Consider the following 17,238-nt stretch of genomic DNA (forward strand, 5'->3'; position numbering starts at 1 on the left):
ACGAGAACGACCGCGTCTAAAAAGGAAGGAGTCATTAGAAAGAACATTGAGATTATATACACGAACGTCCCATCCCAACGTGCGCATCGGCACGATGGTCTTCTACCCATCCGACGACCTTGGAACGACCAGCGGGAACTCGAGAGAGGTTTCGCCTTGGGTAATCGGTGCCGCGGACTTCGAAATCTAGGCCTGCGCCCGCAATGACGTCGCCGCGCCGCATCATGCGCGGCTTGGTGTGTATGTGTGTATGTGTATCTTGTACATCACGACGTACCAAGAGCAGTGGTTTTTCATCCGATACATGAAACTGCAATGCATCTTAGTATTCTCCCTAAATGTCATTCCCACGAACCGGTCAATTAAAGAGCCACCCGGATTTAAAATCTATTCTTCTAAAGATAATCCTTGGCTAATTTTGACAGTGGGAGTTGGCTGCCTCTTTCGAATAAAAAAAAAGATTTTTTTATAATCGCAACAATTTTAACTAAAATAAAATTTGATTTTTAAATCAATTAACGAAAAATATAAAAAGATATATTTCTCTTAGATATTCATCGGTGGATGCTCCGTCTTTCTTTCTGTCTATTTGCAGAAAAAAAAAAAGTGATTGAAGAACACTGAGGCCGACGACGTAGCCGGCGGAGGAGACGTCGAGAGGGAGAAATACGGAGGAGGAGAAGGCAGACGGAGGTAGCGCGCGGTAACGAAACAAATAGGCCGGCGACTTTCACCAAGCCGCGACCAAGAGCGACTGTGTGGTGGCGGAGGCGCGGATCGACTCACACAGTCGAAACCACAGTCGAAGAGGCAACCAACTGTTCTTCGAGCCCCTCGAGTGAATCGTCCATCGATCCATCGCGTCCTCCATCCGGTGCTCCTTCGCGATGAGAGATTCCGCGGCTCGTCTCTTTGGCGGGTCTATCTCAAAATAGCTTGCGTGGGCGTCAATCTTGTTTCGAGAGACGCGCGAGGTGCACCTGGACCCGCGATCTTTCGTCCTGCGCTCGCACGTGATCGCTGCAGCTGGAGTGACCGAAAGATCAGGGCACGGTCACGTTAATATCTTGGATTTTGACCAGTTGGTGCCGACACGGTCCACGCTCCTTGTTTCCATCCTCCGAATATCAGCTTTCAGAGAGCAATCCGAGATTTCGTATGACGGCGGTCAGTGCACTCTTATCTTGTTGATGGACGGTAACAGCGAAATGTGTCTCCGAGGACGTCGTTGAGACGCGAAAAAGGGGCGCGAGAAAAAAAAAGAGGAAGAAATTAAAGCTACGTGACAGAGAAATGTGTAGGAGGCATAGAACCTAGGGCGAGATCAAGTGACACTTGACGATGACGAGACGACGGCGGTCATCGCCTCTCTGCGCGATCATTTGGGCACTTTGGATCGTGTCACCTAGTAGAACCGGTACGTCCAATCTATGGCTCGGCACTTGACGTGCGCGATCATAAGTCTCGCGATTCTTAAAAAAGAGAAGACCGTTGAGGTTTAATCGAAGTATAAAAGACTATTAGAGTGGAACAACTTGACATTTTACAATTTTTCGTTCCGCTCGATAACGTCTATCGTGATTTTAATAGATTAATATTATAAAAAAATAAATTATATGATTTATTATATTAAATAACGAGCGTGATAATTTAGTAAAAAAAGGGCAAAATTAATTTAATAATTAATTTCGAAAGATATCGCTCTTTCGATCCGCACTTCGTAATATTCGCATTCGGGTGAAGGACGAAAATTAGAGAGCAAACTAAATTGCGAAAGATAGATAATTTCGCGGTGTTCAACTCGTGTTACATTTTTTATTCTTCTTCTATTATGTACATCTGCGCGCTTGTATCGTCTAAGTATTTTCATTAACTCTAATTGTATTTTGGGAAACCGATTCGCTTTTATGCTTTTTTAGCAGTTACAAAATAGAGAAGCCGGATGTATTTTATATCCTGACCTTTTATACCTTTCGATTTACGGACGATTGTTAACTTTTTTTATGATCAAACGTGAAGACCTACAATTGGCAATCGATTGTCCGTCAGATAGCGATATTGCAAAACTTAAATTTCAGTAAGTACAACGAATTTACACAAAGAATGCTATTTTAGACGCGGGACATAGCTATGCGGACAGCAAACAGAGATACGATGGATTTTACAACAATTTGGCTCATCCTGATTGGGGAGCAATCGGCAAGTACTCGAAATTATAAATCGGATTTCAAATACCTGCACTGTTTTCTCAAGATTGTCGTTTTTCAATAAAGGGAAAAATCTTATTTTTTATTAAACACATTAATCAAAGGCATTTTTTTACACGACTTTTTCTTTGCTTAATTTTATATTAACGTTATCAAAATTTTTTTTATCTCTGTTTTCAATTTTAATACTCAACTTTCTGACGGAGAACGCGATGAGTTTTCTCTTACCTTGATTCCGATGAAACTACAGATATAACCGCGAGTTACGTTACAGAAGTTATGCGTGTATGCATAATTAAAATACTATACATCAAGCATTATAAATTAAATGAGAAAGATTATTAAAATTGATTAATTGCTTTATAAAACCGTTATAAAACGAAGTTACATATGTATGCCTTAAAAAGAGACGAGAAAGCGACAATCTTGTGTGCACAGCGAAGGTAATTCACCATGGAAAGTTATCCTAATACGACTCACACGCATACAACTCACCATAGACAGCAGGCTAATCCGAAAAGTCCCGGCGGCGTATTCCGATGGCGTATACGCGATGGCTGGCCAGGACAGGCCATCCCCTCGGAAGCTCAGCGATCTATTCATGCAAGGTGACGATGGTCTGCCGTCTGTGAAAAATCGGACCGCATTATTCGCTTTTTTCGGTGAGAATAATAACACGGCTATTATCTAGCAGAAGAATACACACTCTAGGTATAAGTGACCGCAAACAGGCCTTGAATATAAATGGCTTTTTATATTTTTGTTAGTATAAAGATAGAGAGAGAAAATAAATTTTTAATTGAAATCTAATTAAGATATCTGAAATTATTATTATTATTATTTTTTTTTTTTTTTTTTAAACTAGTAATTTGCTTTTTTGATGTATGTTGTTTGTTTCATCGAATAGCTCAATTTTTCTAAAATATCTGTTGTATAACATAATAATAGATATTTATATTTATATAATTTTTATCTGCATATAATTACTTAAACATAATTATCTCTATGAAATTTATAATACTTAGAATTGTCTTCATTTTTAATAAGAAAATTATTACAATTTTTAATGGAATCAAATTATAAGAGATAGCCTTCAGATAATAGCCTGCAACATAGAATGCAGGAAGTATCGGATTAATTTAAAATTCTCGTAATTATATATAATAGATCGTTATTAATTCATTATAATATATAAACAATTATACCATATCTATACAGGCAATTATTTTAACGTGATTCTATCTACAATATACTTTTGTTATGTATTATTTGCGCATCGTAATATTTCATACATAATTCTCAGTTTATCCAAAGACATATTTCTAAAAGCATATTTAATTGCCGCGTTTGTTGGAATTATTTTATGGTTCGCAAATAAATTAATTTAATCGAGTCGATTTGAACTGTTCTAATCTACTCGAGTAAAACCACGAAATCATCGAATTCAAGTTTCACGGCGCGCTTGCCGGAACTTTGCATCATTCTCGAAGTGGTAAATCTTTTTCAGGACAGCTGGTCACGTCGGAGATAATCATGGCCAGCGAAAGTGGTTGCCCCATAGAATTTCATCGAATCGATGTGGATAAATGTGATCCGGTTTTCGACAAGGAGTGCCAAGGTAACAAGTACATTCCATTCCTCCGAGCCGATTACGACCGTCAAACCGGGCGCAGCCCCAATAGTCCAAGGGAACAGGTAATTCCCAATTGTCAATCGGGTCAATTTTACCGAGAATAATTCCACGAGTCTATTTCCGGGAGACCCTCGTTCGACTTTCACCCATGACGATAATGATACACGCCGAATATGTCTTTAAATTATTGCTATTGTACAACGTTTAGTCACGTTTATGTGTAATCACGAAATTACGAGTTTACAGTTTTTCTTTTGCTTGAAACATAATCATTTTTGCTCTTCCGTTTATGTCGAAGCGCGTTATAACGAAAGTGCTTATACGCGGTGTCGATTCATCGAAGCAGAGTCGTGAGAAGTAGCTCTGAATACGTGAGGTTGCAGATAAATAAAGTGACGAGCTGGATCGACGGTAGCTTCGTCTATTCGAGCAGCGAGGCGTGGGCGAATACGATGAGAGCATTCAAGAATGGCAGTCTTCTCATGGAACAGACGAGACAATTTCCCGTCAGGAACACCATGCGAGCGCCTCTCTTCAATCACGCGGTACCGCATGTCATGCGAATGCTCAGTCCGGAGCGTTTATATCGTAAGCGAAGAAGATTTACATATATTAATGTTTAAAAGTAGATTTATTTAATAATTTTATTAATTTAGATTTTCTTAAGAATTATTGATTAGGAGCTAATATTTTCTTAATAAAAATTTGCACGTCGCGTAGCTTTATTTATTTTATCAACAGTCAATCCAGATAAACATCTGGATTAATTCAAGTTTAAGAGACAATCAAAATTTTCAGCAAAAAGAGATTCTGCTGAAGTAACGCTTCCGTGTTATCTATTAATAATCCATTAAGGGCCGATTGTTCTAACTTCTTGCTAGATTTATCCGTCAATCACCCATTAGATAAATATCAGTATAAATAGAGATCTTAACTCGATAGTTGGAATTCAGAATAAAATTGCCTCTTGGCAACAATTGAATTTATAAGTAAACTTTACCAATAGATGAAACAGTTATTGATACTTATCTAATGGGTGATTGATGAGTAAAATTTATCAAGAAGTTGAAACAACCGGCTGTAAACTTTAGTTTCAATTGCTTGTTAATCAAATAATATTCTTATATTTTTTCTCGACTTAACTGTGTGAATAAAGAATCGAATTTGTATGACAATACAAATTTTATCAATTATTCACTTTATTACTGAGTAATAGTTAAACATTTTTCCTTCTAATGTGTTGACAAGAAATTCGTCCCAGTTTGAATTGTCCAATACTTAGATAATATTCTTTCTTCTCGCTCTCTGATTAAATTAATATTAAATTATTATTAACTATAGAGAACGTCATTATGATCTTTTTGCATTGCCTTATAATTATTACGTGCACCTGGTTTATGCTCACTCTTTTATAACGCGTTTTAACTTTCCCTTAGCTATTAATTTTCTTGCGAAAGTGCTTAACAATTAATTGTGTTGCGTAGTGCTCGGAGATCCAAGAACGAATCAGCACCCACCGCTATTGGCTCTGGGAATCTTGTTCTATCGATATCACAATATCATAGCCGCTCGTGTACAAAGAGAGCATCCGGATATGTCCGACGAAGAGGTCTTTCAAAGAGCACGTCGGATAGTCATCGGAACAATTCAGGTGGATAATAGCTTCTTCTCAGCTTTCTCTTGAAAATGCACAATCGATGAAAATTACTTCTATTAGTCATGAAAAAATTACGTTTGTAAAAATGACAACAAGTTTTATATAATTGAAAATATGTGATCATTGAGAGCTTTCGAATATACGATATAAATAAATTTCTCTATTGTATTTTGAGAATCGCAGCGTTAAATTTACATAATTAAGTTTCGCGCTTACGTAAGGCTTATTTCTTGCATGTGAAGTTTTTCGACCTTCTTACAGAACATAATTCTTTACGAATATCTTCCGGCATTACTAAATGAGGATTTGCCATCATATGGCGGCTATAAACCAGATCTACATCCGGGTATTAGTCACATATTCCAAAGTGCCGCTTTTCGCTTCGGTCACACTCTTATCCCGCCGGGGATATATCGGCGAAATGAAAAATGCGAATATAGAAAGACCAATACAGGCCAACCAGCTATTAGATTATGTTCTACATGGTGGGACTCGAATGTGAGTTACATACTTATGATAATAGACTTGCTGCATTGTTATTATCTCACATTATATCTTTTGAGAAGAAATTACTTTAGATAAACAGATTTTTTTTTGCATGTATATTTTATTTTTGATAATCATTAATCATTTTCAATTAAATTTAGATTCTCAAGAGCATTTAAAAAATTAAATTAATTTACAGAACCTTGAGACAAATTTTTTTAATATATTTATATTTCATGTTTGATCATCATTAATCATTTCCAATTAAACCTGGATTTTCAAGAGCGTTTAAAAAATTAAAATAATTTACAAAATCTTGAAATAAAATTGAGATTTAATGCAAACTTAATTAATCAATTATTTATTAATGTTAAATTGTATTTATATTAATGTTAATTTTTTTAAGAAATTATAGCATCGAACAACTTTTCTTAAAATTTTCTTAATAATGTTTTGCTGAAGAAAAGTCAATTTTAAACTTATTAAAATTTCCATCACATGTTAAAACATGTTTTATAAGTTTTTGAATATTTATATAATTTAATTATTACATTAAATTCTTAAAAATCTAAATCTTATGTTCACATTAAAACATAGATGCTTTTCAGCAAGTTTTAGCTAACAGCACAATCGAGGAGCTGATCATGGGTATGGCGTCGCAACTAGCGGAGAAAGAGGATAATCTTCTCAGTACCGATATCCGGAACAATCTGTTCGGTCCGATGGAATTCTCGCGCAGGGACCTCGGTGCCCTGAACATCATGCGAGGTCGCGACAATGGTCTCCCGGACTACAATACAGCCAGGGCGCGTTTCAAGTTGGCCAGACGGAAAACGTGGAACGAGATCAATCCCGAATTATTCAACAAGAATCCGTCACTGCTGCGCACCCTCGTCGAGATTTACTCGAACAATCTCAACAACGTCGACGTCTACGTCGGCGGGATGCTCGAGTCCAAGGGCGGACCCGGCGAACTCTTCACCGCGGTTATAAAGGAGCAATTTCTCCGCTTGCGGGATTCCGATCGGTTCTGGTTTGAGAACGAGGAAAATGGGTGAGCGAGTCAGTTTCTCTTAGCGATGAAATCAGTCGAGTCAATTTTCTCTCCCTGACGCATCTTCTTGCTCGTTAGCATCTTTACGAAGAACGAGATACAGGAGATCCGCCATATCACGCTCTGGGATGTAATCACAAACGCGACCGACATACCATCCGATGCGATACAGGAACAAGTATTCGTTTGGCAGGACGGTGATCCTTGTCCTCAACCTTTTCAATTAAATTCGACGATGCTCGAGCCCTGTGTCCCTCTTCAGCGTTATGACTATTTTGAGGTAACTGAATTTAAAAGAAATATACAGATAAAAATCAATTTTTTTCATTTATTTTTTTCTTATAATAATAATTCTAAAAGAGAGACAGAAATAGAATTATTTTTTTATTTAGAAAAATCATAAATGCAAGCACAAATATTTTTTTAATATATCAGATTTTTGAACAAAAGAAAAACATTTTAAATTTTGGGAAAAATATAATATATAGGGTAGCGAACTCGTCTACATCTACGCTTGCGTATTCCTTGGATTCGTCCCGATTCTTTGCGCCGGTGCCGGATACGGATTGGTGAAGCTGCAAAACAGACGTCGACGAAGATTGAAGATACTTCAAGAGGCGATTCAAAAGCGAAGTGAGGGTCGGATTTGCGTCGATAAGATGATTGTACGTGAGTGGCTGCACGCAAACCATCGCCGTCTCGTGAAGGTGAAATTTGGGCCGGAAGCGGCATTGCACATCGTCGATCGAAAAGGGGAGAAACTGCGCACGTTCGACTTCAGCGGCGTTAACACTATAACTATGGAGGAATCACAGGTACTCGTTACATTTTTTTACAAAATACACTTAACTTTAATAGAATTTTAATTTAAGATATAATTGTATATAATATTAAGAAAAAATATTAAAATTAAATATTTAAAAAATATTAAAATTAAGAAAAAAAAATATAGAAAAGAAATATGTCTAGAATAAATTTTAACTAAGGAAAAAATTATTCCAAAGTATTTATAGAAATATAACTTTATTGACAAATATTTATGCGTATTAATTATGCAAATGATGTAACGATTAAAAGTCGCATAGATATAGTTGCGTGTTATTAAATGCTCGCTAATTACATGGCCTTTTCTCTCTCTCTCTCTCTCTCTCTCTCTCTCTACGCTTTATTAAATAATAACTGACTCTTTAACGTCACACGGTGCATTCGGTTAATTATTAATCGCGGTTTCAGGAGAGCGAAACCGGACATCGTAAAGCTCTAGTGCTGTTACGTATACCACGCGATTACGACCTTGTCCTTGAACTCGATTCGCTGGCTTCGCGTAGAAAGTTCATTGCGAAATTGGAGGCGTTTCTGGCGTCGCAAAAAAAGCATTTCACACTCACGCCAATCGCGCGAGATATCATGCTGGCAAAAGCGGAAACCAAGGAGCGCCGACAAAAGAAGCTCGAACAGGTTTGCGTCTTTCTCTCCATTTATGAATAAATTGAAACTTGAATTAACAAAAGAAATTCTTTTTATAAAGGAAAAGCAATAAGTCTTTTAATTGAAGTAATGAAAAAAGAGAAACAAAGTGATATTATGTATAAAAAAAATGTTAAAAAATATTTTAAGATATATAAAATATAAATATTTTTAGTTCTTTAGAGAAGCCTATGCTTTGACTTTCGGTTTACGTCCTGGCGAACGAAGACGACGATCTGAAGACAGTGATACCGGAGAAGTGGTCACTGTGATGCGCACGTCACTTTCCAAGAGCGAATTTGCAAGTGCCCTGGGCATGCGAGCCGACGCGGTCTTTGTCAAGAAAATGTTCAACATTGTTGACAAAGACGGCGATGGCCGGATTTCTTTCCAGGTATAATCGAGTCGTTCGTTTAATGGACTGCTTTTTTGCATTTCTTAGTTCTTATAAGTTCTGCATCTTTGTCGGATCACCATCGGCAAAATTCAAATTCCAGGAATTCCTGGACACGGTCTTGTTGTTCTCGCGCGGCAAAACTGAAGATAAGCTGCGCATTATTTTCGACATGTGCGATAAGGATAGCAACGGCGTAATCGATAAGGAGGAACTGTCCGAGATGTTAAGATCGCTGGTGGAAATAGCGCGCACCACGAGTCTCTCGGATGACCACGTTACGGAACTGATCGACGGCATGTTCCAAGTGCGTTTTCCTTATCTTCACTAATCCCCCGTCCCTCATCTGCTACAGATCCCCAGATGTTTCAAAACACCTATCATCTATAAATGACGCGATAATTTTTTGTTACTCAATTTTTCATCCATCAGGATGCCGGACTCGAGAGAAAGGATTATCTCACATACAACGACTTCAAATTGATGATGAAGGAGTACAAGGGAGACTTTGTCGCGATTGGTCTTGATTGCAAGGGCGCCAAGCAGAATTTTCTCGACACTTCAACAAACGTCGCTCGCATGACCAGCTTTCACATTGACCAACTTCCATTGGAGGATTCGAAGAGCTGGACGCGTAAACAGTGGGACGCTATATCAACCTTCCTCGAGGAGAATAGACAGAATATATTCTATCTCTTCGTGTTTTATGTAGTCACTGTAGCTCTCTTCATCGAGAGATTTATCCGTGAGTATTCGATCAGATCCAAGCAAGAGAGACAAAAAATGCCTAAATCGCATATTAACTTAGACACTTTTAAGACATTTTTTATCATTTATTGTCTGTAAAAGATTGTTTTATTGTCAGCATAAAATTTCACACAGATTACTCATTCATGGCGGAACATACGGATCTGAGGCATATTATGGGCGTAGGAATCGCCATAACGAGGGGATCAGCGGCCGCTCTATCCTTTTGTTATAGTCTCTTGCTGCTAACCATGTCGCGTAATCTGTTGACGAAGCTGAAGGAATTTTCGATCCAGCAATACATCCCGCTAGACTCGCACATACAATTCCACAAAATCGCAGCGTGCACGGCACTTTTTTTCTCCGTCTTGCACACGGTCGGTCACATAGTCAATTTTTATCACGTTTCTACGCAGCCAATAGCGCATCTTCGCTGTCTCACCAGCGAGATTAGTTTCCCCAGCGACGCAAGACCTACCATTTCCTTCTGGCTATTCAGAACAGTGACCGGTGAGGGCTTTGTCAAAAGAATTTATTTGTCAGTTTGTACGTTACTGAACAAATGTCTTATTCTTCTCTCTGTCATACAGGTTTAAGCGGTATTCTTCTCTTCGTCGTCATGACAATTATTTTTGTCTTTGCACATCCGACCATAAGACAGAAAGCCTACAAATTTTTTTGGTCGACACACAGTCTCTATGTGGTCCTGTACGCATTGTGCTTGATCCACGGCTTGGCTCGTTTGACGGGCGCACCGCGATTTTGGATATTCTTTGTCGGTCCGGCAATTATTTACGCACTGGATAAAGTAATTTTTCTTATTCATATATTTTTCAAAAATAGAAGAAAGTAAAAATAAGAATAAAGAGAAAGAAAAATAATTTTCAATTTTTTTACACTTGTATACGCAGCATACTTGTAACGTTACAAATATTTATGAAAAACTATTATAATAATTAAATATGCAGAAACTGATGTAACAAATCTCTATATTACACACTATTTCGTGAACGCTTAAAGTATAATATCTAAAGTGTCTCGATATCTGTCATTAATGCGATAAGAACAACGCAACAGAATTTACAGGAATTGTCATTTGCATTTCAGGTTGTGAGCCTGCGAACTAAATACATGGCCCTGGATATCATCGAGACGGAATTATTACCTTCGGACGTGATAAAGATCAAGTTCTACAGACCTCCAAACTTGAAATACTTGTCGGGACAATGGGTGCGTCTCGCCTGCACGTCCTTCAGATCCAACGAATTTCATTCTTTTACGCTGACCTCGGCGCCGCACGAGAATTTTCTGTCGTGCCACATAAAAGCACAGGGGCCGTGGACATGGAAGCTCCGGAATTATTTCGATCCCTGCAATTATAATCCGGAGGACGAATATCCGAAAGTTCGTATTGAGGGCCCGTTTGGCGGTGGGAACCAAGATTGGTACAAGTTCGAGGTCGCGGTGATGGTGGGGGGAGGTATCGGGGTCACCCCTTACGCCTCGATGCTCAACGATCTCGTGTTTGGAACGTCGACTAACAGATATTCGGGTGTCGCGTGTAAGAAGGTGAGCGTGAAAAATCAAAAGATATCTTTTCACAAAAATAAATGGATTAAAAAGAATTCTGCAAGTAAATTCAGATTTGTTTGAGAATTATTTATTATATTTAAGAAGATATAATTTATAATATATATCAAAATATCAAGAAAATTTCATGATAAAATTGATGCAATGATCTTGTGGAAAAATTTATGTTACTATTCAAATGAGAAAATGTTTTTTGTTAATTTGTTAGATGATAAGCGCGATTTTCTTTTTATTTCGCAGGTCTATTTTCTATGGATTTGCCCGTCGCACAAGCATTTCGAGTGGTTCATCGAAGTTCTCAGAGATGTTGAGAGAAAAGATGTTACAGACGTACTTGAAATTCATATATTCATTACGCAATTCTTCCACAAGTTTGATTTGCGTACTACTATGCTGGTAAAATTAAATAAAATTATGTATACATGTATATATGTATATATGTATACAATATATGAAAACCAAAAAAAAAAAAAAAGAAAATAATTTTCTGCTATTTTTAATTACTTTCTATTCTATTAATTACATTTTATTTCACATATGTAGTACATATGTGAGAATCATTTTCAGAGGCTATCGAAGAAAAGTATATTTACCGGACTCAAGGCCATAAATCACTTCGGTCGACCAGACATGACATCCTTCTTGAAATTTGTTCAGAAGAAACACAGCTACGTGCGTCCACCATATTAATATTAAAAAAAATATATATATATATTTGAAATATATTTGATGAAATGAATGAGATTTTATTAATTTACAGGTTAGCAAAATAGGAGTATTTAGCTGTGGACCGCGTCCTCTGACGAAAAGTGTCATGTCAGCCTGCGACGAAGTCAATAAAACTCGGCGCTTGCCGTACTTCATTCATCACTTTGAAAACTTTGGCTAGTCAAGGTATAACTCCGTTTCCTGTTCGCGTGAAATATTGGACTGTCCAATACCTAGACAATATTTCAATGCAAATCTCGACGTTCTATTTTATAAAATGTACATATGCGCTTTTTATTATTTATGAATTATCACGCGACTAACATTTCTTATTTATGAACAAGGAAAAGGAAATGATCTCTTTTCTTTCTCCCTATTTTCTTTTCCTGAAAGTATTCCGAACAATTTGACGGCGAACGCATTATTATAATTTATTATAATTTAAAAATTTATTTTTACATTTGTAATACGAATTTTCTTTGGATGATCCTTTGTAAGTTTTTCAAAAAAAAAGTCAGTATTTATTTTTTTATTATAAATAATATTATTTTTTTAAATATGTTACACATAAAATAGATTGAAACATTTAATGGCATTTTAGAAAGTCGATGAATTGTATCTGAAATAATCGAAAAATACATCAGCCGTTTATGGTTCTGCGCGAGGCGGGTGGGAAGGGATACGACCAATTACTTCTATTAGGCTCATCGCCGATTTCTTGCTGGAATTCGGATGGCTCATGCGACGTGTATCCTCGATTAATAACACCCTCGGTGTCTTCTTTAGCATTGTGTCTATTCTGAAGTTTGGACGACAATTGACTGAAATATTTTCATAATTATAGCGTGCAATTAGGAGGGGAATAATTTAATGAATTGAATCAATTAATTTAATCGCAAATCACCTCATTATTCGATCGCCGAACGAATCCTCGATCTTGGGAACTTTCCGCCTAACATTGCGTGTGTCGAAGCTTTCCTCTATAATGACATGCCTATCATACGGCGTGTCGTAGTCGACTTCGAGTATAGTCGAAAATTGATGAGGAAAGATCATATCTATAGCCGTTATCACGAGTCCTGCCAAAAGGCATGCGGCACCTATAAAAGAAAATATTGTGATAATATATCCTCACACATAGCAGTTACAATCAAATATTTCACGAACCAGCTGATACCACCAGCCAATAATTCCAACCAAGATTGAAGGAGAGGATCGAGCCGTCTATATGAGCTATCAAAGGCTCGCATGGTAGAAGAGCCGTGTAAATTAAGTTTGTTAGCAGCATACACAGGCCTGTGAAAATCATGCCGTATGCTCCGTATCGCGGGACTACCATGAGCAACAAGTTCATCATCAGCCACGAAGCGAAGGAGGTCCTGCAAGAAAGATTTGTTTATTTTAGTTTATTAAATTTATTTTAGTTTAGAAAAAGATTCTTAGACGCGAAAGTACTTCATCATCGGGAATATAATACCATAGCATTATCGAAGCATAATATCCAGCTTCGCGATATCGCGAGCCCCAGGAGAAGCCCTCCTGATGGAGGCTAAAGTACTCCGCCAGAGAGACGATAGGAAATGGCGCACCCTGATAAAGGGCCTGCTTGAAGGCGCTGGTCATCTCGCCTGAACTCCTCCACCAGAAGCGTTCATTGTATTCGACATCGCCGTTCGTTTGCTCGCTTTCTGGCAATACTGCAAAGATAAGACTCGGTAAATGCAAATAGATGTAGATTATAAATTGAATTTAAATTTGCCACATGTAGTTCAATATTTTGAAAAACATGGTTTGTAAAAAATTGACACAAGAGATATCCAAGATTATTCTCACTGAATTCCCATTGAAACTTACACTTGTATGTTATATTTATATGCATTAAGCCGATGTAACCGCCGATATCGGCCATCGCCTTGTGCCTGGAGAAAGCGCTGTAGGAACTAACAATGGTGGCAGAGCTCGTATGCCAGGATGAACCGTATTGCGCCACTACATGTGTACACACAGAGAACGCAATGATTATTTTTTTACTCGCTACATTTATTAGCATCTCTATCAATAGTCTCGACTTCGTAATTTTTTTCTAATATTAGAATTTTACTCGACACAATCGAAGAAATATCTCTGGCAAGTTAAATACGTGATGAAACTACGAGCCCACACAGTGGCGTAACTAATATTCGATTTTTTAAACAACTTTAAACAATATCGAGTTTTATTTTGTTCTTTACTTTCTCGAACTTATACATCTGATAACAATAATAGAGAAAAACTATACACGTGAAAAAATAAAATATAAATAAATAGTATAACTGCTAAATATGCAGATGACGACTTTGAAACATTTATTTTTTTGTTTATCTTCTTAATTCCCTTCTTTACCTCCTTTTTTTCCCTCCTTTTTTTTTAGACCTCGCTGAGCTCTTAGTGATACGAGCTCCGTTAGTTACGCCACTGACAGTCAAGGCCTTTCAACTTGGAAAGTAGACAAAGTGCACGAACCTTGAATCGTCGCACCCACGAAGAGGCTCATGGTAATCGTGAGAAAAGTGGTTAACCGCTGCGGCGGAGAAACATCAGATTTACACGGCCATAACTAGTAATTTGCTTAACCGTCGGTCTACGATCTAGGATCTGACACGACGAACAAGTGGAAAGACTGCTCACCTCTTTCCTGACACCCGGGAATATGACTAGGAACGCCATGAACAGGGTACCGAATATGACGAATACGATGACCAGGGGCACATCACCTGTCACGGGTGTGCGATTGCTGTAGCTGTAGAGCGTCGGACCACCATCGCTGCGAAAGGCGTCGAACCATCCCTTCATCTTCCTTAATTAGTTGATTCCGGTTCACCGGAATCTAAGATAATTGAAAGCAAAAATTTTATATTACGATCGTCATTTTTGAAGAAACAAATTAGATTACAATCAAATTGATAATATTTTTAAATATTTTCAAAAATAGAATATTGATTAAAAATTTGAAGATTTTTAAAACGCTTTGTATTCTTTCAAATGCTTCATCTTATTCTTATTGGAATATTTTTAGACGTCTTTCCGATTCTTGTATTATTCAGGAAGTACCATCTTTTATTTTTGTACATGCCACTGTAGATGAAATAAAGATTCAAACTTGAAATAAAGATTTGAACAGGATTGTTCCGATAAGCGAGATCGCGGCCATTGCGGCACAAAAGAGAGCGTGTCTTCCGCGCTAACCTTGATATTTATGTCTTTAATTTTGCAGGACCTTACCTTTAAAGAAATTACCGATAAGCTGTCAGCGCTCAAGATCGAAGTTGCCGAAATTAATTAACAAAATTCGGCAAAAGCGTGCTCGCGCACCGCGCAACGTTAAGATCCGGAGGCGGTGAGAATACTGGGGCCCACGTACGTTAATAGGCTTTGCTTGGAAAGCGGTTTCCACTAACGGACACAGACGACCTTATGCCTCAGTGAGAAAGAGAGACAGAGAGAATACTAGTGGGGCTGTCATCGGCGATGGTGATCGGCGGGAGAGAACGAGAGAGAAAGGTGAGAAAGACAGAGAGCAATTCAACGAGAAAGTCAGAAGTCTGAGTCGGATCAGCTGATCCAATTCTTTTACTGATTGCTTTAAATCGACTTTTGCTATTTACGTAGGCTATACGCAGTTTATGAATGAAAAGAATATGAAATATGCTAGATAATTGACTTTTCAGTAAAAATACGCCAATATATCATATTTATTTTATATAAACATTTATCAGCGATTAATGGTAGAGTTTATAGAGATGAAATTTCTTCGACGAAAATGTCAAAAAAGATTCAACATGTTTTAATCTCTTTAACATCACATTTTTATAACTAATAATAAGTCTTAAATAAAAATTCTGTTAAAATAATTTACTTGATATTAATTAAAAAAATATGATATTTTTAGATACTTAGCTTTGAGAGAGAAATCTAATTCAATCAATAATAATCTATCTATAATTGATTAATAATTGAGATTAAAAATCAGTCTAAGATTAAGCGAGATATATTCTTGATACGTTACTATGCTCTATATTCTATATCTTTTTTTTTATTTGATGAGTCACCAGCAATTCGGTATGACGACACAAGAAGATGATGACGTGACAAGCGTGTACGGATTGTATGGTATGCAGAATGGCATGCGAGTGACATCGATGCCGGCAAACGAAATAAATTTCATGGTATGTGACAGGTAGCGAACGAAAACTTTCAAAGTTTCTACTAATTAAATCTATAATAATTTGGACTGTTGCTTGAATATTGTGAACTAACAATTTGGTTTTCAATTATAAAAATAAAATTAAAAGTCTATTATACATATAAATATTATTTTAATTAACCTTTAATTTAAATTTTAATTAACTTGCAAAAGATTTTGATTAACTTGCAAAAGTGAAAATTTGATTTATTCATAAGTGAGCTCTCTTTATAAATGCTTTATTTCAACATATAATTAATAGGTGCAAACGCATTTTATTATTATACATATAATCTAGAAAAATTTAAGTAAACGAAAAAGTATCTTTTAAGTGTATAAGCATAAATTAATGCTATATAACAATTAGAAAATTATTTAAATAATATATATTTTTACACTTAAATAATATTTAAACAGATGCTACAAGATATAATTAAATAATGCTTAAGATTATTTCTGTAAATATTTTATCATATTTATCATATTTGTAGGAAGAATAATTACAATGCATCATAATTCTTTTTCATAGGCAAGAAATTTTTAACAATAATCCAAAAATGTTTATCTACCATTTCACATAAAAATTTCTATAAACAATAATACATTAAAAATTTTAGAAGACTAGATAATGAAAATATGAGTCTTTTTATAACACTGAACAGATGTTTGTATTCGTAATTGCTTATTTATCTATTCACAATCGCAGTATAAAGAGTTTTAATTTAAACTCTATCACATTTCAGTCAATTTATTTATTGTTACCGTAATCGTAAACGATAACAATTTCTCTGATCGAGATTAAGAAATTTCCACGTGGCACTTTTTGTAGCGAGTATATTTCCTCTTTTCTAAAAGCAGAGATAACGCACTCTCTTCGAACACAAAAAAAAAAAAAAAACATCGAGGATGTCCTCCGAATCGATGCCAGGTGATCGAGCCGTATATACCGGTAGCGGAAGCATTCTCTCGCTCGTTCTCCGCGACCGGATACCGTGGTGTGTCGAGTCCAAGCCGGCTATGCGCGCCGTCGCCAATAATTCCGCTATTTCGGGCCGGCTAATTTGGGCCCGGTG

The 17,238-nt window shown here is 36.7% G+C and overlaps 2 protein-coding genes and 1 long non-coding RNA gene across 8 annotated transcripts; 2 read left to right on the forward strand and 1 right to left on the reverse strand.

Annotated features, from left to right (window-relative positions):
- The first annotated feature begins 8 nt into the window (after nt 1-8).
- LOC126855226 (dual oxidase) lies at nt 9-12,297 on the forward strand. 5 transcript variants are annotated; one of them, XM_050602685.1, is made up of 21 exons: nt 9-248; nt 551-1,417; nt 2,116-2,203; nt 2,712-2,869; nt 3,715-3,902; nt 4,224-4,428; nt 5,325-5,491; nt 5,759-5,995; nt 6,592-7,037; nt 7,116-7,317; nt 7,526-7,852; nt 8,271-8,495; nt 8,680-8,898; nt 9,002-9,205; nt 9,331-9,643; nt 9,781-10,155; nt 10,236-10,453; nt 10,753-11,214; nt 11,476-11,631; nt 11,779-11,907; nt 11,996-12,297. In XM_050602685.1, the coding sequence occupies exons 2-21, from the start codon at nt 1,342-1,344 to the stop codon at nt 12,122-12,124; spliced, it is 4,524 nt and encodes a 1,507-aa protein (XP_050458642.1). In that variant the 5' UTR covers nt 9-248; nt 551-1,341; the 3' UTR covers nt 12,125-12,297. The 5 variants fall into 5 exon arrangements, with proteins under 5 accessions (XP_050458642.1, XP_050458651.1, XP_050458667.1 ...); XM_050602694.1 differs by lacking the exons at nt 9-248; nt 551-1,417 and having other exon boundaries at nt 2,120-2,199; XM_050602710.1 differs by lacking the exons at nt 9-248; nt 551-1,417; nt 2,116-2,203 and having other exon boundaries at nt 2,722-2,869; nt 4,217-4,428.
- A 118-nt stretch (nt 12,298-12,415) lies between these two features.
- Nucleotides 12,416-15,348, reverse strand: LOC126855408 (dual oxidase maturation factor 1). Its single transcript, XM_050603030.1, has 8 exons — nt 15,205-15,348; nt 14,611-14,809; nt 14,446-14,503; nt 13,798-13,932; nt 13,421-13,640; nt 13,111-13,322; nt 12,848-13,043; nt 12,416-12,764 (listed from the first exon to the last, which is right to left on the reverse strand). The coding sequence occupies exons 2-8, from the start codon at nt 14,773-14,775 to the stop codon at nt 12,584-12,586; spliced, it is 1,167 nt and encodes a 388-aa protein (XP_050458987.1). The 5' UTR covers nt 14,776-14,809; nt 15,205-15,348; the 3' UTR covers nt 12,416-12,583.
- Nucleotides 15,349-15,379: 31 nt separating this feature from the next.
- LOC126855573 (uncharacterized) lies at nt 15,380-17,216 on the forward strand. Of its 2 annotated transcripts, none has more exons than XR_007688258.1 (3): nt 15,380-15,483; nt 16,035-16,148; nt 17,021-17,216. It is a non-coding gene; the product is annotated as an uncharacterized LOC126855573 (long non-coding RNA). The 2 variants fall into 2 exon arrangements; XR_007688257.1 differs by having other exon boundaries at nt 17,024-17,216.
- Nucleotides 17,217-17,238: the final 22 nt, after the last annotated feature.

This window comes from Cataglyphis hispanica, chromosome 2 (genome assembly GCF_021464435.1).
Source record: "Cataglyphis hispanica isolate Lineage 1 chromosome 2, ULB_Chis1_1.0, whole genome shotgun sequence".
NCBI classification, from domain to species: Eukaryota; Metazoa; Arthropoda; class Insecta; order Hymenoptera; family Formicidae; genus Cataglyphis; species Cataglyphis hispanica.